This window comes from Falco punctatus, assembly GCF_963210335.1.
Source record: "Falco punctatus genome assembly, chromosome: 7".
Classification (NCBI taxonomy): Eukaryota; Metazoa; Chordata; class Aves; order Falconiformes; family Falconidae; genus Falco; species Falco punctatus.
The window spans coordinates 9,261,233-9,288,308 of record NC_137587.1 but is presented as its reverse complement, the minus strand read 5'-3'; the positions used below and the strand labels follow the sequence as shown (position 1 = coordinate 9,288,308).

At 46.5% G+C, this 27,076-nt stretch overlaps 1 protein-coding gene across 2 annotated transcripts; it reads right to left on the bottom strand.

The window, feature by feature from the left end:
- Window positions 1-1,576: 1,576 nt before the first annotated feature.
- NEK9 (NIMA related kinase 9) lies at window positions 1,577-27,076 on the bottom strand. 2 transcript variants are annotated; one of them, XM_080395812.1, is made up of 23 exons: window positions 26,774-27,076; window positions 26,134-26,163; window positions 25,164-25,341; window positions 22,168-22,223; window positions 21,229-21,299; window positions 19,251-19,356; window positions 16,470-16,601; window positions 15,386-15,496; window positions 14,730-14,794; window positions 13,737-13,787; window positions 12,537-12,729; window positions 11,189-11,333; window positions 10,045-10,245; window positions 9,605-9,651; window positions 8,607-8,762; window positions 8,108-8,216; window positions 7,405-7,566; window positions 6,852-7,022; window positions 6,563-6,622; window positions 5,802-5,992; window positions 5,417-5,581; window positions 4,545-4,757; window positions 1,577-4,119 (listed from the first exon to the last, which is right to left on the bottom strand). In XM_080395812.1, the coding sequence occupies exons 1-23, from the start codon at window positions 26,960-26,962 to the stop codon at window positions 3,997-3,999; spliced, it is 2,925 nt and encodes a 974-aa protein (XP_080251938.1). In that variant the 5' UTR covers window positions 26,963-27,076; the 3' UTR covers window positions 1,577-3,996. The 2 variants fall into 2 exon arrangements, with proteins under 2 accessions (XP_080251938.1, XP_080251939.1); XM_080395813.1 differs by lacking the exon at window positions 26,134-26,163 and having other exon boundaries at window positions 26,774-27,075.

The following is a 27,076-nucleotide window of genomic DNA, read 5'->3' as shown; positions in this document are numbered from 1 at the left end:
AAAAAAAACCAGCAGCTCCTTTTGCAAGTCCTTTAGTAAGGTAGCAGCAGCTCATGGGAACCTAGAAAAAGATGAAAGTGACTAGATTAAACCGGACTGCTCAGAAGCTGAAAAAACACTCCAGCCCTCCATGGGTGGATGTGACTCCTGAAAGAAGTTGGAGAGCTTCTACCCTATAAATATGTGGGCAGAAATCTCAATCCCTTGGCACATCCTAGAAAAGCACGAAGGTCCCAGAAAGGGTCAGTGCTGTGCTGTGCCAGTGGGTAGGAGCGTACAAACCTAGAGAGCAGAGAAAAAACAGACTCGAAACAAGGGAAAATAATTTGCTATATCCAAATTAATTGGCGAAGGAAGACCAACCAATGCTTTAACTTCAGAGCTTCAAAATAGAGGAGAGCAAGAGGTAGGAAAGGGGTGAAGTGGAACCTTTATGCCAGCCTCCTTGATGAAAGGTGCAACTGAATTAACAAAAGGTAGTTAAGAAATTCAGTACCACTGCCTGTCTTATAATATTAACTAATTTCTCTTGTGCTATGTTTTATTGACCGTATTTAATGGACTCTAAAAGTCAGCAGAGTGCAAATGGTGACTGGGGTAGATACAGAAAAGCTTTTGATACTGTAAAATAAATCTATCTGTTGGGGACTAAAGTGACAGGCAAACTGCTAACACAGAGACTGAAACTGTAGATTAAATGAAAGTTATTGGAATTAAATCACCAGGCTTCATTTATCATATTTGTTTTAAAGCTAGCAGTGGGCAGCTGACCCCTCTTTGCTGAGCTATTGTTTCAGGTCAAGACAGACAGCAGTACCCAGGAAGTCTCTGGTAACTGGTTTAAAACTTAGTAACAGTTTAGCCAAAGTATCAGGCTCAGGACCGAGATTTACTCCACTACTTTGCTATCATAGGCAGTGTTAGCCCGGCACTGCTCAAGCTATGTTATTCATGGCAGCTCAGTTCCTCTTTGGCTACTGCAGTACAATCCCTCTTAAAGACATGCTGCATTTTCAGCATCCACATCTCTGGTGTATTTTAAGGCTTTGACCCAGCTCTACCTCTCAAGATATTTTACAGTTTACTAAAAACCCTGATAAAGTATGACAGGCTTTAAGTACAGTGTGCAGGACCATTTGGCCAAGCAGATGTCAGGCAGGTTCTCCCTTCTGTGGGCCTTAATGCTCAGTTGAAGCTGTTCTGAGAGAAACAGGTACTTCTTCCCTTTGAGCCTCTCTCTTCCTGTTACTCATTTCCCACTTGGCACCACTGAAATAAACACAAGCACAAAAGCCCCCTGACATCACTAGGAAGAGATGTAGCAGCAAGAGAAAAAAAGTCAGTTTGTTGTTTGTTTGGTTTTTTAATGAAGGGACACAGAACGTGACTTTTTTGTTTCCCCACACCAAAGAACCTGCCAGCCCACTGGCCCTCTTTCTATAAGCAAAAAAACCACCCCAAAACAACAGAATGCCATGAAGCCAGCTGAATATATGCATATTTTCCCTACCTCTCTTGCCAAAAAACCAACCAACCAAACCCAAACCAAAAAACCAAGACTCCAAACACAGGAGAATGAGTTTAAACATTTATTTAAACAGAAACTCCAAACCACTCCACCCTTTAACCTTTCAAAAAAAGACAACGACAAACTAGTTTTCAGCCAGAGTGTCAGAGCAGGCATAAGTTGTGTTCCACTATAACAACTCAGTAGCAATACTAGCAGGAGACCAACACATATGCAGCTAGCACTGCAAGAAGGGGAGAAGTAAAAAGGGGTTTGAAACTGCTCAAAGGCACTTCTGCCCACTCGCCCTTCTGTTTTCAGCCCAAGACAAAGGTGCTGGCTTTAAACTGCTTTTTTGGTTGCATAGCTGGCTGGTGTGAAATCTGTGGTCTGTAACAGGCACAACCTGGATAGCGTGAATCCTCTAAGGCACATATGAGATTGTGGAACACAGGGCATCCTCTGTCAGGAACCCTCATCCTCCACTAGATCCAAGGGGAATCCAGTCTGTGCACCTAGCTTCCCAACTGCAGAGCATTGAGAAATGAGGATAGCAGTGCACTGCAGGAGAGCGACTCCCATCAGCTTGGTGCTTGCTTATTGGACATGGCTCAGGCTCAACTCTTCACTCCTCAAAGGCACTGCTGCAATGTGACCAACTCAATCATTTCCAACTGCAACAACAACCCTCAAGCCGGGACCCTAACCTGAGAACTGGCTTCAACGCACATGGGGGAAAGGAGAGCAGCCACAAGGGCAACCAAGTGATGCGGCTGTGCCAGGGTGCCCGGCACCCACCGCCTCCCAGGAGGGCTACCCTCCTGCCCTTCCTTCAGGAACAATGGATGGGCACACCGGTACAATCGTGCCCTGGACACTGCGCTGGAGAGACTACACTTGATTCAGCTCCAAGATACTAGCAATAGGCACCGAAGAAGTATTGAAGGAGCGTAAGTTTTACAAGCAAATGGTTTGACATCCACCTCTAGAGACAAATGGGGAATGCTGGCTCCCCCCAAACAGTCTCTCGAAAGAAGTAGTCTAGGAGAGGTGACAGGATATCCAACTCCACTAGACCTAAGGCAATTCTAGTGACATGCCGTTGATGGGGATGGTTTAAGCCTGATGAAATCACCTCACTCTCACAGCAAAGGTGAGAGGCACTCAGGACTCCTTAGAGGCGTCACGTAAGGCGGAGGAGGCAAGCTGCTCCCAGAGATCCTACCAATCCCATAAGCTTACTTCAAAGTCAGTTTGCTAACAAATTTAAGGGGAATAAAATTAACCTCATTCTCAAACAGGAAATGAGGAAATCTTGAGCATCTGACCATACTTCTTCCCATCTCCAATTTTCTTGGGAAAGCCTCTTGCTTCTAGAAAGAAGGTGAATTCCAGACAGAGACTTGATCATTCCTGGTCATTGGGGAAGGCTGCATCCTGTGACCACAGCATTAATGACCCTATTCTGGGTAGGAAACTGCATTCCAGCTTCATCAAAACACTGAGTGGAAAAACACTGATTCTTCCCACACCCACACAGAGCGTGGGCACCAGGGGCTGAGGAGAACAGAAGCCAAGCAGGGAGCAGCTACAGGCTTATGCCAAGAAACCAGAAGCTCTGGCAACCAATCCAAGTTGAACAGCTGGAGCAAGAAATGGGTGACTTAGTCTGAGGCCCAGGTGCTTGTCATCTGGTTGGGAAGCAGGTGGTCTGAAACCGAGAACTAGAGATCCCATCTCAGATAGTCCCTGCTCCTGCTGTTGGAAACAACACCCGATTCACTCATCTCGACGCACTGCCTGGAAGTTGGAAAGCTCTAGGCACCCAGAATAAAGCCTTTAAACTCTTGTCTGTGTGGGCCACTGGACACAGCCGTATGGCCAGAAGCTGTGCCTCGAGGCCAGGGACATGCTGTCTACCATTATCTCCCTAAGAGGAAGATCTCCGTTGCCTCCAGAATGAGACCTTCTCTGCTCCCTCTGCCCCTCGGCAGCGGGGAGCAGCCTCACCGGCTGGGCCTTACCATATGGTAGGGAGAGGATCCAAGTCCTTCACCCCTCTGAAGTGAAAGTGGCGAGTCTTAGGGTTCAGCCAGCTTCAGTACAAAACAAGTCTCCTCCTCTCATCTAGAGATGCAGTGATGAATACTGGGGTCCCAAAGGCAGCTCCCAAGAAGCAGTGAAACAATGAAAGGGCCACAAGCTGCTACTGGAGCTGTTGCCATAATGGGGCCATTCTGCCTCATGTGCAGAATTGACAGGTAAGGTACAAAGAGGAGCTGCTGCTGCTTCAACCACTGAGCTGGCCTAGAGCTCAGGGGCCCTTCCTCTCTCAAACTCACTCCTAGTTCGTATCAAACGTACATGGGTGCTGCTCTGGAGCCTCCGGCCTCGCTCCTTGTCTGCGAGTGACCTGAAGCCAGGAAAGCCGCTCTCTGCATTCGGTTAGTGTGCTGTGAAATTAGATGGATCCCAGTGGGCTCAGGAGACTAGAGGCTGGAGCGGCACGAGTCCGTTCCCAGGAGACACCAGGAATCTGAATCCAAGTCAGGTTTCGGATCCACTTCCATCTCCTCTTTGGCTGTCTGTGTTCCTTTGGAATGAACCTCCACCTGCCAAAACACACAGCAGTTATCCAAACAGCTCTAGGACTAGCTGCAAAGAAGCTAAGAGCCACAGAAGGCACAGTTCCTATTCTCCACATCCCTTTGTAACTCCCCGCGACATCTGACCACCCATCCCTTCTCATCAGGAGATGATGAGAATCCCAGGGAATCCCAGATGATGAGGGAATTGCAGGTCCCTCAAGGACTAGGCTGTCCTCACAGGAAACTCTCTTCTTGGCTTCATTCCTGTTGCTACTACCAGAGCCTACATCAGCAGCTCAGACCAGAGACAGGCATCATGCTCAGTGTCCCCCTTCTGCTCTAAGGGAGACATCTGTTAAGAGCTGCTTCCCGCTGTGCAGCCTCTACAATCCATGCAGGAGTGCAGTGAGCCCCGAGCATGGATGTGCACCCAGGTGATGAGTCCTCACCTGCTGCATTCCCTCCATCCCCCTGCAGAACCGCTGGAGTTGGGCACTCAGACGAACAGTTTCCTGCTGCAGCTTCTTCTGATCATCCAGACACTGTAAAACCAGGCCTCGGAGGTGCGTCACCTCCACTTGCAGAGCACTGCACATGCAGCCCACAACAGGAGACGTAGCCTTCCCTTCGCTGCATGGCAGGGTTGGACTCAGACAAGCAGGCTGCAGAGACACGGAGAGAAGTCAGGCCAGATCTGACTGCAAGGCCAGGAGTTATATAGGCCACAAGAAGAAACCGTTCACAGAAAATGTCACCCCAGCTCATTTCCCAGCTTCCCAAACTTCTAGCAGCCAAGGTCAGCAAGCTACTAGTCATTATGTCTTCAATACAAAGCCATAAACTTCCTCCTTTTTCTGGGAAAGCTGCTCCTGTCCTCCTATCATCAAAATCCACCTGGTTTACCCCCCTTTCCCTAAGCCTGGGATTTGTGCCTGCTCTTGGGACAGAAAACTCCTGGAATAAAGTAGTCTCACAGGTTGCAATTTCTCAGTGATTTCCTGTATCAGTGCTTCTTTCTATCTCACAGCAATTTCTGCTTTCTAAATGTCTATCTTCTGCTAGGCTTCTGGGCTCTAGGCTTCTCTTCTTTAACCATATTTTTCCACAGAACTGATCTCAGTATTTTCAATCTGACAAAGCTCAAGCTTCGTGTTCTAGATTCCTATGAATTGTTCTCTTTGCAGCATCATCTCTGATTATCAACAGCCCTCTTTTCCTCATCCAGATGAATTAGGCCAATCCAACACTCTCTTCTCAGCTCTCCCCATAATTCAGATGTTGCCATTTATGGTCCCAAACATCTTGGGGTGGGTAACATTACCCAGGGTTCCATTTTGGGATTGTTTAATCCAACAGGTTCCTCAGAGGCCACTTTGAGTCCTTGAAGTTTCTGGTAGGGGAGAGTCTCCTTCTCAGGCTCTGAAGATGCCATGCTCAGAGGAAAGGGGCTGTCAGGCATGGGGATGAATTCAGCATTCTCCAGTTCCTGGATACACAAAAGCAGCACTGTCAGGCCTGCCTGCCTTCATCTCCTCAACCAATGCACCCACACCCTCTTGTGGTAAAAAAGGCAGTGAGGCTTAAAGGGCTCCCCGTGCAGCACAGCTCTGAGAAGCTTTCAGAGCATCCCTTAAAGGTGGAAGGGGCCATTTGTTTTTCCCCAGCCTAGATCCCCAATTTAAGGCGTTTCTGAGACCCCCACTTACCTTCCGTAGCCAGCCAGGGCAGGAGCTGCTGTCGGAACTGTTGCCTCCCTTAGCTTCTGTGGTGCTGATCCAGCCCCCCAGCTCACGATCTGCCTCCATTGTTCCCCGAAAGCCTCCACTGGGATTGGGGGTCTCTGCTTCCTGTTCATTATCTTCTTCCTCTCCTCCTCCAGTTGTGCAGCTCTGAGCCACTAGCAAACAAGAGTGAAAACTTTATACTTTCCCCACCTCTGCTATTCCCATTGTCAAACCCCAACTGGAGTAGAGAAGATGCAGGAATTTGGGCTGTAAGGCCAGGATGAGAGCACATGCTAGTGGCACCTCCCTCAACAGCTCATCTCCTAACACTCCCCGCAGGCCTCCCCAAAAGGGCTTGTGTGCAGCAGTTTTCTGCAGCTTCTTGGCCCCAGCCCTCCCACAGGTCCAAGAAACTGGACTCCATCTCTCCCAGCAGCTGCCCCATAGCCATCGTTCCTTCATCAGCTCCCTTCAGTGACTTCCTCTCAGCTTTTCCCTGCGAAACTGAAGTTTGAGAACTACAAACGCCTCTCTGCATCCATGTTCTTCCGCCCGTTAACAGTTCTCCCTTTCCCAGCTTTGGGCCATCCATTCCCATGCACGACACCAACTGGGTTTCCTCCTTTTCACCTCTTCTGTGAGGAGTTTCACACAGAGAAACAATGCAGCAGGACCAAACTGCACCCACTCAAACCAACCACTGAACGGACTTAAACCACTGCTCCCTAGGGCAGGTTACTCACCAGTACCAATGGACAGGCCACTGCTGTTGGATCGGATTGTTTTAGAGTTCAACACCTTTTCTGTAAGGAGAGAAGCATGCTTTCAGTTAGAGTGCCACATGGAAAGCAAGACAACTCCTACAGAGGCACACAACAAAGCCAATGTTGCAGGCCTAGAGCTCCGAGCGGCTTGCCACGTTCCCCCACACCACCCTGGCCTGTTCCCAGGCAGGATTTATAGCCCAGGTCCTGGCAAGCAATACATCATCATAACCAAAATCCCAAAATTTCATCCTAAAGTTACACTTACCAACAATGATGATGGTGTGCCAGCCACGGCATGACAGGTCTGGAACATGATGCAACGATCCAAATATTGGCCGAGGCCACGAGGTACAAATATCCGAGCCGTGAGCTCTCTCAGTTGATGTCATTGCCAGGCGCCCATTCCCACCATTCCCCCAGGCAAAGATATGGTTGTCTGAGGAAAAAGATTCAGAAGCCTCAGTTCCCTCCCTCTCTCCCTCTTGACCAGTAATTGCTACAGGGATCACAGCCTTTCTGCTGTAACTGCTATCCCAAACTATCTAATCAACCAGCTCCATTTTGCCAGTGGGAGAACAAACTGGTAACAACAGTAAACTGGTAAAACAGGCAGCCACCAAGCTGGCACTCTGCAGCCCCAGGGACAGCAAATGCTTGGCACTGTGCTGGGTCAGCTAACAGCCTCCAGTCTAGGAGGATTTCTTTATTTCAGTGCAGTGCTGCGGGGGTGGTCTAGGAAATGATCAGTGGGAGTCAGTTAACCACCCTGCAGATCTAGTTCAAAGGAACCCACCACAACTTTGCAAAGACCCACTCACCGTCAGTAGCGGCTATGGTGAATTCATCTCCACATGAAACCCTGATCACCTGCTTACCCCCCAGGGGGCCTCCCAGCAGGTTAATTCCCAGGTGCTTCTTATAGTCCCCAACACCAAGCTGTCCGCACTTGTTGGAGCCGAAGGTCAGCAGGCGGCCTCGCTCTGAGAGGAGGAACGAGGAGACAGTCACAGCAAGGGCCCAACTTGGGAAGCAGCCATGCATGCAGAGAACTAGCAGCAACAGCCCACGACCAGGAACGACTCTGCTGAGAAGCCAGCCAGGATGGGAGGGGACAGTGCCACCCAAGAGGAATGGCTTCAGCCTGGAAACACTTCCCCAGTTCCTTCTCCTATTGCTCCCCTTTTCTGATGCTGGGGGCTGGGACTCCTCCCAGCCCTCTGACTGGTGTCACCTGGGCAAAGCCTAACTCGGTCATAAACAATTCCTTCACTAGCATAATCCTTCCCCAAACCTTTGTTTTTCCCCTTTAAAAAAAATGAAGGCTGACCCAGAAGCTGATGTTGCTGCTTCAGCTAGCCAGGAGGCAACGCTACTGAGGAACAGGAATCCTGGGCTCCTGGAGCAGGCGTAAGCCTTGCTACCAAGAGCACAACCCTCAGTGTCAAGGGTCAGGCTGAAAGGGCAAAGCTGATGTAAAGTAATCCAGCAACCAGTATCCACTTCTTAATACACAGGGCTCACCATCAATGGAAGCTGTGTGTGTCTTCCCTGGAGAAATGGTACGGATCTTGTAGAAGGACAGCTGCTTGGCCAGAGTAAGGGAAGTGGCGTATGGCACCTCACAGTATGTCTGAGAAAACACACGCGGATAAGCACAGAGTCAAAACCCACATTCATCAGCTAAGATCTACTCAAGCAGGTCTTGGCAGACCACAACATTGACCTAGACAATCCCAACATGGGTATGGAAAAGAACTGCCAGAATCCGTGTCACTGGCTAAGTCACCCTGGAGCAGCTCGCTATCCATTTCACCACCTCAGACCTGATGTCAGCCCATAGGGCAGACAGGAAACTGAGGAACAAACTACCTCTTCCCACAATCCCAGTATCCATTGTCTTGGACTGGAACTAACAAATTGGCACAAAGCTAATGAAGGCTTGGTCACTCTCACAGGACCTCCATTGTCTCATATACTACTGACTGCTGGGAGCTGGAGCCAGGGACCCAAACGCACTTACATCATGGTTGATTATCCCTGATGTGCACTGATTCAGGCCCAGCTTGTTGAACTCGTTGAGTCCGCATGCCAATACTTTGCCTGTCTGAGTGAGCAGGAAAGTACCATCACAGCCACAGTGAACGGACACAATGTTTAAGGTCTTTGGAACATCCACCTGTGTGGAAGAAATATATCCCAAAAAATGAAAATCCCAACACCTACTACACTGAAGCTGGCACATGGAAAACATACAGGGTTAGAGCAGCGGTTCAGCTAGTCTGGGCCCTGACAATAGCCAGTGCAGTTCTTTTGAGTGAGGGGGTACCATGAAGTCTATAGCATACCGAAACTCTGGTCACAATGCAGAAACTCAAGGCATCCTAGACCTTGCGTCCAGACACCAGTGAGCCAGCACAGGAACCAGAAACGTGGTGCACAGGCATCCTGGCCAGCTGGGGTCCACAAGCACCAGACCCAATTAGCTGAGCAGGGCTGGGTCTGTGCTACGGGGGTGCAATACCATGTGATCGCAGATATTTGGCTTCCAGGCACATATTTGTTCCTTTCTAACCCCCAATGGGTTATATTATCTCATTACCCCTAGCACTGTATTTCAAGAGGGTTTTACTTGCAACTCATCTTTAACTCATTATGTCAAATTGAAAGACCCCCAGCTGTTTGCACTGCTGCAAGTTTCCTCTACAGCCCCGAGGTACACAGTTTGGTATTTCCTACTACAATTTCTACAACAATAAGTTTGGCATTTCCAGTTCCAGCATAGAGATCGGAGCAATCAAGCTCTAAGTCACAATGCTGGCTGGATTGGGAGTGGTATGCCCCTCTGCCATGATCTCTAGGAAGAAATTAAGCAAAATGAAGTGATGAAGAAAAGTTAAAACCCTCGCGAACTCTATGATATCTCAGAAAAACACCTGAACCTCAGGCAGTTAATATTTCTAAACAGCAACTAATTTGGATTTACGCCACGCAGATTTGGAGAAGTAGTCACAGCCCTACCTTCTGAGGGGTGTAGTGATCTTCTTCTGAATCCAAGCCCAAGCGCCCTGCACCAGTGAAAATACTGCAGTTAGAAATGGCCTCACCAGCTGCCCATCCCTAAGGAATGGTATTGTCTCACCACAGTCCCAAAGGAATCTTCCTCCAGAACTAGAAACCTGCTCCCCTACGTGCACCGCTGCCTGCCAATCCTCAAGGTAACCCAATCCCACTCACAGAAAAACTGCCCTACCCAGATGGAAGGCAAAACTAAAGTCCCAAGTACTCAGTCCCCGGTTCCCCTTTCTTACAAGGAAAGAAAGCCCCAAAGATACAATGTTCTTTGCCTCCTGGTGCACCCAGACAGCCTTCACCAAGGCCCTGCATTACACACCTGCACTAAGCCACTTTTTCGAGGCATGCCCCAGAAACCCTCTAGGTTCCAGGGAGACTCTACCTACCATACTCTCCACAGCCCCATGTGTACACTTCTCTGTTCCTGGTCAGCACTGCCACATGGTTATCTCCACACGAGACCTGCTCCACAGGGTTGGTAAGAAAGAAATCCAGCTGCAGGGGCTCAAGCACTTCAGAGCCATAAGCCTTGTCAACGCCAATGCATCCGTAATAGTCCGAGCCAAAGGCATACACCTGGCCCTCATCTGAAGGACACAAGGGAAGCTTGGTCAGCACAAAGAGCTTGTATTAGGCGGCATATTAACCTCTTAGGGCATGGCCAGAACAACCTCTTTTCTGTAATCCTCCTCCTCTTTAGTGCAGAACAATGTGATCAGGAGATAAGGAGTGCTTTCTCGTTCATGTTAAGATGGATGACCTTACTCCACCACCTTCAGCTATTTCAGGCCACCAGCGTAAAAAGATCTTGCATTGAACCTGCCACTTTCTTTAACAGAAACCCAAAAATCAATCCTGTAGCTCCCTAAGTCACTCCTCCAGCACACCAAGCATCTGAGCTTATCTGTCAAGCCTCTGCTTTTCCAGCACTGGCAAAATAAGCTGGAAACTACCTTCTTCAAGATTTGTTTTCATGGGTAAAGCAAGAATCAAATTCTTCCATAACAGACAACACCACAGTTAACAGATCTTCAGAAGTATGAGCAGGGTTAGGACTAGAGACAGCTACCAAGTCTCAAGCTTTCTGAATTAAATAGCAAATCTCAGATACACATCTTCTTTTATCATTGGGTGATTCTTTCCCCACACAGTCCAAAACGAGTCTCAAACACATTTACATTCATGACTTCCGGCTCTTCTGTCTTTAATACAGGCATGTATGGAGGCACCACATGCAACAGCAGGGACTCCGCACAGCCACAAGGAGCTGTGCTCAGCACCCAGCATCATCATCAAAACAAAGTTCATCCCTAGCAAAACACCCAGCCTTCTAGGGAGTCAGCATCGTCCTCTGTAAAATAGTGTTGATCTATCTCCACTACTGTACCTACTACTGTCAAAACTGAAGGGTGAGTAACATACGGGGCTTTCTCCTTTGTGCACAAAGCTGCTCTGCTAATCTTACTGTGAAGGCAAACACCTCCACAGCACAGCAAAGCGAGGGGATGCTGGTTCCCTTCCCTCTCTCACCTGTGATGCACACTGTGAAGTCATCTCCACAGGACACCTGGCGAATGGCTTTTCCTTGAAGCTTCTCAACATGCTTTGGCTGCCGGTAGGAGGCTCTGTCTCCATGTCCCAGCTGCCCGTGCAACTTGGTGCCCCCCTGCATATTCTGCAAGACAGAAACCTCTGGTAAGGTTATGTACCCACAACTCCAGAGACAGTGCCGATAGTTACAGCACCTCAAACAAAAACCAGAAGACAACAAAGAGCAAGAGAAAGTGTGTTAACTACTCTAGGGAAGAGACTGCTATCTGTGTAGCGTAACAACATTCTAAATGCAGCACAGGCTTTCAGGCAGTTAGGTACTAACAAGGAGTGACCTGGTCTCAGGCCACCAGCTGGTGAGGAATCCCTGCTCCTTTCTCATTTGCCAGGTTTGATACAGGACTGAAATTATCTTCGGCTTTTGGACTTACTTTTCTAAACCCTAATGGCTTGAAAGAAACCCATAACATAAAACAAATGTCACCGAAGTGGCCAGACCTACCAGTGCTACAGGAAAAACAAAACAACTCCGAGTAGTGTGAAGCTAAAACTAAAACATTAACAGCCAGCTGGAAGTTTTCAGTGGCCATTCTTGCAGCAACATCCAGCAAATTACTTCAGGTTGCTCTCCTCCCATTTGGATGTCTTTCTTCTGTCACCCACCTAAGAGTAATTTCTAATCTGTCTTAACAGCTTCTGTATCATCAATACAAAAGCCTGTGGAAGCCTGGAGATGCAGAATACCTCCACGTCACTGACCATCCAAGCCTGAGAAGGCTGGATTCAATTGTTTTAAATGCATTATATGCCAACATTTTTTTACTCACTTTAAACTATTACAGAACTTCCACTCATCATAAAAAGCGGAGTTGTTTAGTATAAGACAAATCTAGTTTCACCCACAAGTTGCCTGTATTACAATGAGGTCACTCATGTCACCCGTTCTGATCTCGGAAAAACTTCCTCAAAAACGCATAAAGCCAACAGAACATCCTAAACCCTCCACTGCATTTCTAGTAGTCAGGAAGGGGAGGAAAAGGTGTCTGATTCTGTGTCTGAGCCCACAAGACCACCATTTACAATCCTCAAGTGCACAGCAAGTCTCCAATACACCTCCTGTCATGATGGAAAACTTGAGAAACACACTTGCCTTGGAGACTGGGGTCAGCCCCGAAGCAGACGGCCTCACAGCGTCCACTATAAGCAACATTTCTCCTTTTCCAAGCCGCTCTCCCACCTAATTCTAACAGGCTTACTGAATGGTCTGTGGTGGATCTGGACCTTCCTTTCCCACCCTCACCCCCTTCCTGCAGTTTCTCTCACTTACCACCCAGGTGTAGAGCTCCTTCTCCACCGTCACCACAGCAAAGTGAGTGTTACCAGCACACACCTGGCGTGCGCTGCAGCCACTTTTGATGGCATCCAGCTTCTGGGGGGTGGACTTCCCACCCCCCCAAACATACACCTCACTAGTGCGCGAAGTCACCACTGCAATGGGAGCCTCATTCATGGTACTTGACCTGCACAAGATCCCCCCCGACAAAACACACAGGCTTTTAATGAGGAGTTCGCATTCACTGTCATCACTCATTTTCCTACTGTTGTCTATCGGTTTCCCCTTCATGACCACTCATGGTTTTTCTTTTCACAAACTTCTGAACTCTTTTTGTTGAGTGGTTGTGAGGCCTCAACTGCTATAGAGAGACTCAGGTTCAAACCTGTCTCAGAGCAGCACAGAAAGTAGCCCCCAGGAAGCATTTTAACAAGCCTACAGTCTAATTTGACATAATTTAAAAAGACTGGGCTTTCACTGAATGGCCACGGTGCTATCCTCATTTGTGAAAGAGAAAAAAAAAAGCCTTACAAATGGTCACGAAATCTAGCTCAGAATACAGCAGCATCCAAAAGCTTCAAACTTCCCTCTTTCCTCTTGTATGCAGTCTGCAAGCAACCCATGAATTGGGATAACTTCACATTAAGCGCTCAGATAGTACTTCCAAGTTTAAGAGGGAAAAAAAGGTTAAATTCTATCTGACAAATCAACAGAAAAAACAGCTATATGTGTCACAGAAGCTACCTGCTTCATGGAGCAACCCCGCCTACAGGCTTACTGTGGACTGTGGAGAACCTCTGCATATATCCAGTTTTTTGAAAGATATCTACGTTTGTTTAATATTCAACATCCAGTCACATTCCTCCTGCTGAAGGGAATCTGCATGAAAGGGGGGATCTACATTACATCCTCAGATATGCAGGCTGTAAAGACTACATCCTCAGTAGGGCAGATTAGAGCTGTATGGGACCTGCTGAGGTAAGGCTCCAGCCATACATATAAGCAGGATAAAAAAGGCAGAGTAAAATGTGGGACAATAACCACGTAACAACTATATCAAATTCCTAGCATTTAGGGATCTTCTGAACTACACTATTCCATTAAGATTGTCACGAACTAACACTCTCAGCAAAGTTCCTCTCTGGGGAGCTGTTCTCTCCAGACTTCCTTTCAGACACATGCCCAAATAATTACCTTGGTCGCTTATTTGGCCCATTAAGCAGTGTGACTTTCTCTTCCATCTCCCTGCCAAAGGAGAAAAAGCATTTTAGGAAACAGTAACGTCGCCCAAAGCAATTTACTGACAAGCAGAACACACAGACCAGTTTCCTTTCCAATCAAATGCTGCTCCCTCTTGGAAGAAATGTAGCAGTTATTTACCAGCTCACAGCAATACACAGTAAGTAGGGCAGAAGTAATGTACCATACAGCTAACAAACTTCCAGAAGAGCTGAGAACCACAAACTACATATATACCAGAATGTGGCCAACCAATACCCATATAGCACAAGAATGATCTTATATGGCTAAATATCAGGATCTGAGCTTTTACCAGTGCATACAGCAAGACAAAACGCAAACTTTGCTGACCACCAAAAAGAATCTTGGTATAAAGGACTAAGTCTGCCGTTCCCAAAGTCACCAATGTGGGATCCAAACAGTCCAGAATTATGGTCCACCTTTCATAAAAAGACAGCATGTGCAGGCTGATGTCAAACTAAGGTAAAATGGGCCACTTTCAAGGCAACTTTCTCCAGAAGACAGAGGCAACAAAGGGAGAAAGTGCAAGTTTCTACATTGGATGATACATCTATTTTAAAAGGCCTTTTCCAATGAGCATAGGAGGATCTCTGTGACCCTTCGTTCACAGAAATTTGAAGAGCCGGAACCAGCAGTCCTCAGAGGAGCCTCAGAAAGGGATGCCTCAAGGTTCTCAGTACAACAGCTTCTAAGACAAAGGATGCTGAGATCCTTCTCACCATACCCATGCACCAACAGAACATCAGATCAGAAGACAGCAAGAATGCACTCCTCTCCTAAAGAGGTAAAGTATACTTCAACAACTGCGTCACATCAGCCCAAATTAACTTCAGGACTTTGCCTCAAAGCATAAATGCCACTAGGCTGCACAAACCCTGCTGTTCTCCCCAACACCTGTCCAGGTTTCAGGCAAGACCATCTGATTACCTCCTGCGTTTGCTGAGAAGGGGATGTTCAAGCAATTCATCTGCAGTGGGTCTCTTCTCTGGATCCTGAAAGAAGTGAGCAACAAGTCATTCTCTGGGAAATGCTCATCATCTACAAGGAAATCTTGGGCCAGAAGACCTCATTCAAGCCTACATGGACCTCCTTCCCTGACTCCGTTCAGAAGGGAAAGGAATTCATTCAAATATTAGGAATGAATAGGGATAAATGCCAAGGATGTGCAGGAGGGACTTCCATGCTCTGACAGTATCAATAATATGTTTGTTTTCAAGGCATTAGTTCCCTACAGCAAGCCAGTCACAGTCAGAAAGTCAGAACCTTAAGAGACTGTAGAGACAATATTCCCACCTCTGCAGCATTGCATTAGAAAATAATTGCTTCTGCCAGCCCATTAAATAATTGGTGTCAGCGTAAACTCAGCACCTGTCCAGAGCCTGCCGGACTGAATGGCATCTTGAGACAATGCTTTCAGAGACCTGGAGGAAGCCCAGCCCCAGCGATGCCTCAGGCCTCACAGAAATTACCCTGCATCAACAGCCCTCATGCTGAAACAGGCATGTCATTCCCCTTCACCCCTGAACTCCATGGCTTAGGCAGCTGGGAAGGGGTGTTTGAAAATTAAAAAGTACTTCACCAACCTGATCAAGGCAGGAATTCACCATCTGGATCAGCTCCCGGGAGTAGACAGTGGAATCAACCTCCATGGCACGATTTCCCTGTACAATCTTCACACAAAGGTTCAGGGGATTCTAGGCAGAAACCAAAAACCAGCTGTAAGGGAACTGAACTGGACAATGTGTCCACTGGGGAGAGATGCTATAAGGCCACCATTATTTTTTTTTGCTCCTTCTCTGATCAGGACACATCCCTCTGCTTCCCTGCCTAGCAGGTTCTCCAAAAACTTAATAATACTTCCTGCAGAAATGGTACCTCTGATAGGCAGGACTTGGTGGCAACATCCAGCTTTTCACCAAATTCCCTAACAGTGGAGGGAGGACAGGTGTCTCTCTGCATGGAATCTCCTATGCAGCATATTGCCATTGAAACACTGCACAGCAGCAAAGTTACAGGCGACTTGGTAGCCATGATGAGAGGATGTCAGGAAAGGATGGTATTTTCACATTGTCTCTTCAAGGGTTACAAAATTTTGCACCATGGCAGCTACCAGCTTTTCCCATCTATGGGCTCAAGTTCGCAAATCACACATGCCAGCCAGCAATGCTCCCTTTCACCCTCCTCATGCCAGCTTGACCACCCTTCTCTTGCACCCAAACTTCGAGAAAGTGTAAGAGGATTAAATCCTATGAAATCCGAAGGCTGGAATTTTTCACTTAGAATGCTGCACAGAAAATTCGCGGACAGTAACGCTGAAAAAAACCCAAAAAACTACACAATCACAAACTTCCTCCTTGTAGAGAAAAGGATGTTTCATTCACAACCATGATACAAATGACCACAGCTTGTATTCTGCATCTGGTAAACCCAGGGCTGCAGAGAAGGGTAGATTTGGCAGAAGCCAGAGACACACCTGCAGTGCAGGGTAGCGGAAATCGTGCAGACATTTCCTTTGGCTATAGTTGGCCCTCCCAGGCCACTGTTTTCTTAATCAGCAGATTCAAACAATGAAAGAAAAACATGAGCTAAGAAAGCTATGAGCCAAGTGCGAATCTCAGGGTGATAAAAAAATAAGGTTACTCAGTCCATCCTCATTTGCAGACTTACAGTAGCATCAAAGGTCCTCTTCAGAGTAAGCAGCTCAAAGATGACACAGCCCACAGCCCAAATATCTGATTTGAAGTTGTATTTCACACCCTGACAGAGTTCTGGGGACATATAATACGGAGTTCCCACCAGCTAGGAAAAATAACATTTAAAAATCAGAAATGATTTTCAGGAGTTCTGCATCCATCACGTTCACACATGTTCACACCATGAGCATTAGAGCTAGACGCAGCTATCACACAGCACTGAAGTGACACAGATGACAAAGCTCACCAACGCGCTGGAGGGATGCGAACAATGAGCATGCTTCTTTGCTTCTCATCCACAAGCCTGTGCCTGAGTTTCTTAGAAGATCCTAGGCACCTCTCTGCTCAGATTCTGATGTGGTACACAGTTCTCAGTAGAGTAGTAGTCATGAGAACACAGTGAGGACTGCCCCCTCTCTTAAATATATTACATTTAGAGGTAATCAGGGGCTTACGTACTGACTGGGCATATGGAAACCCCAGGCATATGGAAACCTGCCTAAGAGGCTGAAGGAAAAGGTACCAAGCAAAGCTTCTAAACACAGATGCCAGCCCATGGCGATGGTGCCACTCTGTCGCATCACAAGGTACTGCCAGGACAAAGGCTACTCTGTCTCTGACAAAAAAAAGGGGTTACTTTTGGTTCAGTAAGTAGAAAGCTGGCTCAAGTCCCACCTGAAAGGCTTTCACTTCAGAAGTGGACTTTCCTCAACAACTGGTTTAAAACAGAACACCCCTCACCACACACAAAATCCCCAAATCCAGCACAGAACTACAGCAGCCCCCCCAGGAACAACAGAAATAGCGGCACAGCTCACAACAAGGAGACAGAGAACAAACAAGATAAAAGGTGTAAGAATGAAGCTTCCAGATGAATGGAGCTCATTCCCTAGCAAGGAACTAGACAGCGAAATAAAATGAGAAAGACAATTTAGAAGAAGGGGAAATATTTATAGTTGCCCTCTTTTCAACCCTCAGCAAAGCTCCAAGGACTACAAAGTTTGCCCTTCATTAGACTCTGCTAGTACACTGGATACCTAATGGGCACATTTAGAACCTCCATCTCCCTTCCATTTCCCATTACCAAGCGTGACAGCTAGAGAGCTGTGCAAGTCCTGGCCACGGGAAGGTTTAGAAGCCCAGCTATTGGGAGTATCAGACGGAGAACTAGGACACAGCACCTAAACCTTTTTAAAGCAAAGGATAATGTACGCTTTCTGTAACACAGAGGTGTATTTTCGAAATCTTCCTTGGTAAATGCGAAAAAGAATGATAAATGAAGAGATCAGCATTTAGCAAGCAAACTTTTTACAAAATCACAGTTTGACTGTTGCAATCACAAATACTGACAATAACATGTTTTGCACCGTTTTCACAAAAAAATTACTTCCAGACTGCCACTGGTCATTAGATCACAAACTGAGCCACTGGCCCTGACACAGCACATCCAGCATATACAGGATGAAATATGGTTGAAGGTATGTCTCAGAAGTAAAAAAGGGAAAAAAAAAAGCTCGCAGGTATAGATGGAACACACACAACACAGGCAAAACCAAGCCTAGACATTCACAGCATAGACTTCACTTTCTCTGAGAACTAGAAGACTGTGAAAAAAACGACAAACAAAAGTGGTTTTGCTGCAGCCCAGCTTAAGTGAGAGCTTTATGCAGTAGCCTTGAGTTCCCACTTACCGTGCAACTGCACAATAGCGCTCATGTTCTGGAAGAAGGCTGGCAAGTGTTGAACTACACATCCTAGCAGAACACCAATAGCTTGCATTAAATCTAATAATACGGCCTGATGAGGGGAAGTGCAAGCTGGTTGGCTTGCATCCCAAACTATAATAAAGGCCTTCAGCAGATAGGAGCTCCAGACGTCTCCCCTTCTGAGCCTAGTGCTCACCACAGAAATTCATGGAGCTGGGAAATCCAAGCTGAGCCTTCCAGGTGCCTGCAATACAGCTTACCCTGTGTCATAACTCTGGCTGCCAAACTGCTTTGTGGAAGGGTCGGGAACAAAGCCAAGCTTGACAGCTTGGTAGAACTAATCTCTCCAGCAAAGCTTCGCCCCCCTCCAAGAGCATTATCAATAAACCATACACCTGGTTACCATAAGAAGCACAAGTGCCTTCTTACTTCTTCGTAATTCAGTTCAGAGCCTGAGTATTAAAGAGACAGGAGATATATCTATGGCATGGTGCAATGTCATGCAAGCAAGTCCAAGCTATCTCAGATCCAGCTGAGGTAAAATGCCCCTGTTAGCACAACAGCATGACAAAATTAATTTAACTGACTAAGCTGCACTTAACTAGCCCAGAGGGAGAGCGGTGTACCGATGTGACTCCACTGCTATCTCTGTACCTTCAGATAGCACTGCCTTTGTATTACATAAATTCACCTATAGAAGTACCATGCCTAGGTACCAGGGAAAGAAAAGCAGTGCTCTGCAGCACAGCCACACTGGCTCTGGCACAATTCCACGACCACAGTGGCACTTATCTTTAGTCTACTGCTGCTTTGCAGAGAGACAGACCTCCAAAAGGTAACCTTAGAGCAAGGATAACTGCAGGCTACAACATCCCAGCAAATACGCCGACGTTAGCGAGACAACACTGAGGGAAATCGAGGAGAGAGGGAAAGGAAAACCACAGAAGACAAGCAGCAAGAATGTACACCATCCCTGGTCTTCTGCAAGGCATGCCGAGATGAAAGGAAAAACAAACCTCAGTTTGCACACAAAGGCAGCAGATACTCACAGTCTCAGCCATAGAGTACTCGGAGTTCAGCTTCTTTGCCAACCCATAGTCTCCCAATTTAATCAGGTTTGCCTTGGTTAGAAAGATATTTAATGTCTTTATATCTCTGAAAGGAGAAAAAGAAATGCAGACACTCGAATATATTTCTGGGTTTCACAGTTTTCCACACGTTACTGCACCTCCCCCCCAAAATGAGGTACTTGCTATTCTGTCACACACACAGAGCTCTCCAAAGGCAATTTGACCCCAAGTACTGGGGTAGTTACCCACGTTTTATCAATAACCCACATAAACACAACACAGTCTAAAAAGCTCAGGCTCCAGACACCTATATAAAGGCCACAGATCAAAGATAGCTCTTTTCCCCCTCTCAGTCTCTTCTCATATGAAGGTCATTGAGCAGGTCTTATTTTTCCTGGTTTTATAAACAGACCTAAGCCAGGAGTCACTGAGCTCACCAAAAAATGTAAATTGTGCATGAATATTTATGTATGCAAATATAAATACACACACAAAGGGTGTGTAACAGATGCCATTCTACAACTACAAGTGTAACATCCCTCTACCTTACGCCTCAGGAACAACTCTTTATAATATGATGTACTATGCCCAGAAGATCAAAAGGCTGATTGCCACGAAAATGCAGGGTTCTGAAACTCATTGAAAACACTTTCTCCCAGACAGAGTAATTTATATGTAGTTTCACAGATTAATATAAGAGGCTGTAAATAGAGAGGAAGCCCCCGCAGTATGATATGCTTCCCATGGCCAACACTTCGTAACACCCCCTTTTCCTAACGTACCATCAACAACTTCCCAGTGTAGATCAGGACAACATCAAGTAAAGCAGCACTTTGCATTCATCCACTTGGGGCATCGCAAAGTCCTGGGTCACTCTGACAATGTCTGCAGCAGAAGGAAATCACTGCAAACATTTAAATAACTGTTCAATTCGTTATTATGGAAGGATCTGGGGCCACACATGTTCCTAGACTGGGAACCTTGCCGTGAAGATGGGCAACAGAGCTGGTAAGTAGGAAATCATCACAAAGTAGGGCAGACACGACACCTGCTTTAGGTCAAAAACTTCGGCACTACTTTGTTGACAGTAGGGTACCAACCCTTCATTAGCAAGGCTTGCCAATTACTGGACATTCAGAATGGCAGCAACCAGGATGTTATCCCACAGAAAACATCCTCACACAGCTATGCTCATTAGTTAGAGAAGGATGTTGTGCAGCACACGATCCAACCCCATGCTGGAAACAGTTGTCTACATATGCGGTACTCCCCAGACCACCACAGCCTCCTTGAAGCACACATAAGCCAAGAAATTTACCCCTCCCAAACAGAACAGAGCAACAGGAAAAGGTAATTAGCTACTCATTAAAATCTCACAGTCAACGTCAAAATTACCACTACCAGCTAACAAGCTACGTTACCTCCTTAAATAATAGGCCCGAGAAATGAGATGAAGCAAAATACAGGACAGATCTTTGCATGGGTTATATTACAGCAATGCACAAATGCAAAGCTTTCATCATTGTTATCCTCCATGAATTACAGAAGGATGTACATGTTGGTTTGAAGCTATTAATTGCAGAATGGGTAGGAAGTACCTTTGGCCTGTGGTAACTGCTCTTCCTATCCACTTTAGCAAACGTTGTTTACATGCTATAGCAATTAAGAGCCAATTTACTTCCTTCCTGCATGGATGAACTCTTTTAACAGAGCTGCAGCATGAAAGATGGCAATTCCATTTTCACATACAACATTTATTGCACATTTATCAGAAGATGGTTTCTAGCCCAATAAAAATTCTTTACAGAAGTGATACTTCACATCTAGACAGTCCAGCTATGCTTTGGAGAGAAGTTCAGCGCTTGCTTTAAACACAGAAACAAAGGCTACTCCAAGTTCGGCACTCACATCCATGAACCACACCGGTTACCTCAGCTTCATGATACGCCACACTTACCTGTGAAGAATTCCTGCTCGATGAATGCAGCTCACAGCTGATGCTATTTGAAAGAGATACCAAACCACCATCTGCAAAGGTAGGAATAAAAGCTTTACGTGAGGCTCAAAAAAAAACCCCACAAAACCCCATACATCCCTGTCAGGCACAATGAAAGGGCCTGACTGTACCATTTAGATGCTCTTTCAGGAGCGTGAAAATTTAGAATTCCCTGGCTTGGAAATCTCTGAAAAGATATTCCAAAAGGCAGATTGTTCTAGTGCCACTCATAGTGTCTGTCCTGATCAGCGCCAAAGAATTCAATGAGTGAAAAGACTTAGGAATGACAGCTAATGACCACCTGGGAAAGATCGACAGTGGGGCTCTCTGGAATATGAACTGTGACCGTTTAATATTCACCAAGCACTGCAAGGCCTTAAAAGTCATTATGTAAGATAAATAAGTATAATCATTAACCACCTCAGCATCAGAACATTAGGTGGAAGCAGACAGCAGAAAATAAGTTCAAAAACAATAAAGAAAAAAAGAAGTAACATGAAAAAAATCTATGGTGAGACAGATTCAAGGTAATTACTCAGAAAAGAACCTAAAAAACGGTTCAGAAGAGAAAGAAATTGAGTACCAACCAGGAAGAAACATAAAAAGAGGTTTAAAGTCAAAAGTTAGCCAAGGTCATAATGTGACCAAAGCCATTTGAGCATGCTTTTTCATTATTCCTCCCTTGGAAGTCTGTACTGTTTATAGACAGCCAAAAAGGAAAAATTAAGAGTTTCTGATAGTCCATAAATGCTTGCAATATTCAACAGGCGAGAAAGGATGTCAGTCCCCAGATAGACACAAAAATTCCCCACCAGCACTAGAGAAAAAATGTTGTGTAAGTACTCAGATCCCCAGAACATTAAGCCAACCCCACCACTCCCTCAAGCCGATCCAAATTACCTCTTCTTCAAATAACTTGTCTTTCTGCCGCAGAATCTTATCGTAGAGGTTCCCTCCTGTAATTAGAGCAAGAAAGACAGAGAGGTTCATCTTAGTTAATAGTAGCAGTTACTCTGCTCAGGTACTGCTGGGAATACTCAAATCCCCCAAGAGATCTGATGAATCACTACAGCTCTCCCTCAACACTCTTCACTTAAAACTGGTCAGGCACTCACAAAATTAAGTTGTTTTTCTATCGAAGAACTTTACTGGCATATCTAAGCTTAAGCAGAGATGATTCTTTTTTAACACCACCATTTAATACTATCTGAAAAGTGAATCAGTAAGATAAGTTTTTTACCTGTAAGTGCCTCTTGGGATATGTAAACATTTATAACCTGTACACCAAATGACGTGTGAGATTGTCCTATTCAGCATTATTTATAAATAAATACATTTAAAAAAGAGAAAGAAAGCAATTATAAATTCAGAGTAGCCCCTGAAAACACAAGTTACTGTCTGTCCCCATTTACTGCCCAGCTTTGACATGCCTGTCTCCTTCATCTGCCCTGTCAAATACATCAATGCAGAAGTCACAAAGTGTTGACAACAGCAGCAGCACCACCAAAAGCCTGAAATCAGCAGACTCTTTAGGTCACCTCACAATTTCAAGACAGCCGACTGAAAATCAAGGAGAGCTAAAAGAAATGATGCTGAAGGCAGCAGGCATTGACACTCCTTTTCAGATTAGCATCCTACCAGTAAATCCCAAATCTCTGATCACATCCTGTTGCTATTCCATTTCCTAATTATCATATATTATGTCCTAACAGTAACGGAACACCAGGCCCTTTCCAATTCCCACAGGCATGGTGCAAGACATCTTTCTGCTGTATAATTTCCATGGGCCTATCAAGTTGTAGATGTCCAACACAGGTCGCAACGGCTCCGTTGCCTACTGGGGGGACTTATTTCAGACTTCCACGTTCGGAAGATTTTCCTGATATTCTAATTAAGATCCCTTCACTTAATTTCTTTTCATTCAGCCTTGCTATAACCTCTCAACAATTCTTTTTTCTGCCTCATGTTCACATTTGTAAATTAACTACAAATCACCTTTCACATTCCCAAATTAACCAAATTATTAATTTCTGCCTCTTCTTATGAACCTCTTTCCTAGCAATTCAGACTGTGCAGGCTTTTAGTGAATTCTGTTTCTCATCTCTGATTTTTTGCCATCTTTTTGTGCAACATGAGTAGTACTACATCACCGAAATCCTACACAAGGGGACAAACTAGCTCTTGACTAAGACAATAAATACCTCTATGCACACATACTAAAACCAAATTACTTTCCTCTTTGTTTCATCTAATCACATCCAACCTTCTGACACTCTATACTCTCTTCAACAAATGTATGTTACAGGATGTTTCTTCCCAAATCCATTTCAGATGTATTCACTGGTGTTATGAAAAATCCAAGTCTTAATGGTACCATGATTTATATACAGGACTATAGGCAAATAAATCAGTAACTTGGCTTCCTCCCCTGTAAAATGGGGACAATATTTACTCAAATTTGAAAGTCTTTCCTAGGTTTCCAGAAGAGATGTGCCAATTGTACAGTAAAAGCTCTGGATTCTGAGGAGTGTCTGATAGACACTAGTCCAGGCTCACTTTAAACATTACTCACAAATTATCTTGGACTTTTACACTGTGAAAAACCCACAGAAACTATTAATACATCAGCAAAACCAATATCCTGTACCACTCAGATGCAGGCAACGCAGGCTATATACTCATCTCTTGGTTATTGTTCCAAAGTAAAACAGTTTAGAGACATTAACAAACATGTACAGACATCAGTATATGCAGCTTCTCTCTGTGCCCTCCAATGAATTTATAACGGACACAAGCATGCAGTCTTTTTGGGGCAGCAAAATAACTCACACAGAGTATTCCTAAAATAAATGGGAGCACGGAAGAGCCAACATTCCCCTACTCTTGCACCCAACTCCACCCTGCATAAGAACAAAAAGCAGAGAAGCAAAACCAGCTTTGGCCAACCGGCCAACCAGGGTGTTCTCACAAAAATACTTGGTAACTTACTCTCCAACCTGTCCCAGTGAAAGCAACCTGTCTAAGATGATAACAACATGATAACAGCCTTTTCCACCAAAAAAAGGTTTCTGCTGATGACCCAAGGCTTAACATAACCCCCAAACACACGCAGGATACCTAGTCAGGGGAGTTTTCCCACTCACCCCAATAGGAACCATATTGCAGTTCTAGGTACGTATCCTGTTCCAGCACCATTAGCCGTATGTGACCTCCTCTTCCAGCTACCCAAGAGCAGCTGCAACTTAGACCATCATATCAAATCCTTCCACCTCTGCATCCCATCTGGGACCGTTTCCCCTGCAAACTCCAAAAAATACTACCTGATCTACTCTTGGACAGAATTTTAACATTTTCTCCACCACCAGAAGGACCAGATTTTTTTTTTTAAATAATAAACACAGAAGCTGATAGCACAAGGCAGGAAAAAGTCCTGACTGTGGTGTGCCAGTAGATTTTTAAAACTGATTTATAATTGCCAAATGGAGAGGTCTATTTAAGTGATGCTACTGACAAACAGCCCCACTCTGTACTGGCAGAGAGGCCTGAATATCCTTATGATCTTTTCCCGCTGTCCTCCTAAAAGAACACAGCAAGGCGCATTAGAAGCACACATTACCAATAACCAACTTCTTCCACTGCACCAGCTACTCAGGAGACTTGAGAAATCGCCTACTGCCTGAACTACTTGCGCTAACTACTGGGCTTCTTTCTTTGGCACCCGAGCGACAAAGCAGTCGAAGGGTTCTCAACCTCTTCTTCAGCAGCTATGCAGCAAAATTCCCCTCCACTCCTCTGCTCCCCAGAGGACACCCCAGGAAAACTTGTTGCAGGTTCTGCAGGAGGGTGACTCAGCAATGTGGCAGCTGCCTGTCTGTAAGTGGGAGTACGGATCTCACCATTACAGTACTCCAGCTCAATCAGCAGCGTGGTGTTATCCATGAAGTGATTGTAGTATGCAATGATGTTCTCATGCTGCAACAAGGCAAGAATAACGATTTCGTTCAAAGCATCACGACGCTCTTTTTCTGACAGCCGGGTCAGGTCCACCTCCTTCCACACTACAAGTGAGTCATCCTGAAACACAAAAACATCTTTTAATTAAAAACACGCTACTACAAAGAGAACAGTATGTGCCTTTAGAGCAGGAAATTAAAATTTCAGGAAAGGTAAAAAAAACTTTCCTGCCTCTTACAGATTTCGGACAAAGATTCTCAACAACAGTAAGTTTTGAAGTTTTCTGTTTGTTGCTAGGAATAGCGATGGCCTAAAGCCATCTTTCTAGCTGGCCAGCACTCACTTTGACAAAAATAAAAAAATTTAAAAAAAGAAAAAGAAAACACCCCAAAACCAAAACCTAAAACCCCCAAAAACATACTACAAGGTTTCCAGGGGAAGACACATAATTTGGTTTGTTCCAATGAAGACTAAACAGACTCCAGTTCAATAAAGGCAGGACAGTATATTTCCAATCCCATAACTGTAGAATATTGTACACCATAATCCATTACAACCACCCAGGTATTCCTAAAAAAAATATACATAAAAAATATCACGGAAATGAGAACAAATCCAGTTTGCCCCTGTTAGGCCCACCCATGTTGTCAGACACGCTATGAGTGATCTGTTAAGCGAACAGTGTTCACTCACAACTGTTCAAGCCGTGACACCTTGGGGTGGCCTTCACCCAGAGAAAAACTGAAGAACTTGCCTTGGGAAGAAAGTCAAGCGCTTTTCTTTGACAGCCACTAAAAAGCACAACTATGATCAAACTGGATAGGACTAAACGACCTGGGAGCGAGAGGAGGACTGGCTTTGCAGCCAGCTGCCCCTGATTATGCTGAAATGCTGATGCCGCGAGAGAGTTACCTGTATGAGATGCCCCCATGTCCTCTGTGACTGGAATAAAACATAGAAAAATGAGGAATCTATTAGCGTCAGAAGAGTCTACACATCTCCCTACAGAACTTCAGGGGACCGAGCGACTGGTGGCTCCCAAATGTGCTGAAACCCAAACCCTGCGCCCCTCGACAGCAAGGGCCGAAGTCACGGCTGTCAGTTGCCCAGAGGGCTGTCATCAGTCGCCCAGAGGGGGCATCAATCGCCCAGCGGGCTGTTGTCAGTCACCCAGAGGGCCACTGGTGGCCCAGAAGGCAGTCAGTCACCAAGAGGGCCGTCAGTCGCACAGAGGGGCATCAATGACCCCGAGGGCTGTTTTCCGTCACCGAGAGGGCTGGTGTCGGTGGGCCAGAGGGCTGCCGTCAGTCGCCCAGAGGGCCGTCGGTGGCCCAGAGAGCTTTCAGTCGCCCAGAGGGCCGTCAGTCAGTCACCGCGGGGGCTCTCCGGGCGCCGGGGCCTCCAAGCACGCAGCCTCCGGAGCCCCCCGGCTCGCCCTGCCGGCGGCCCCCGTCCCGCTCGGCGCTGCCCCCGGGGGAGGAGGCGGCGGCGGGGATCCCCTGTCCCGCTGCCCGGCGGGGGCCCGGCCCACCCCGCCGCCGGGGCAGCCTACCTCGGTGCGGCGGTAGAGGGTGGCCTCGCCGAAGGCGCCGCGGCCCAGGGTGCGGATGGGGATGTAGTGCAGCTCCTCCTGCTCGCCAGGCAAGCTGCCGCCGCCGCGGGAGCCGCCCCTGCCCGAGGACTCGCTGCCGAAGTCGGAGCTGATGGAGTCGCAGTGCCGCTCGTACTCGCCCAGCGACATGGCGGCGGCGCGGCCCGGCTCTCCCTCAGCGAGGCCCCGCGAGCCCCACGGGCTCCATGTTGGCTCCCCACGGCGACCCGGAACCGTTTCCTGCCGCCGCGACCTCCGCGCTCC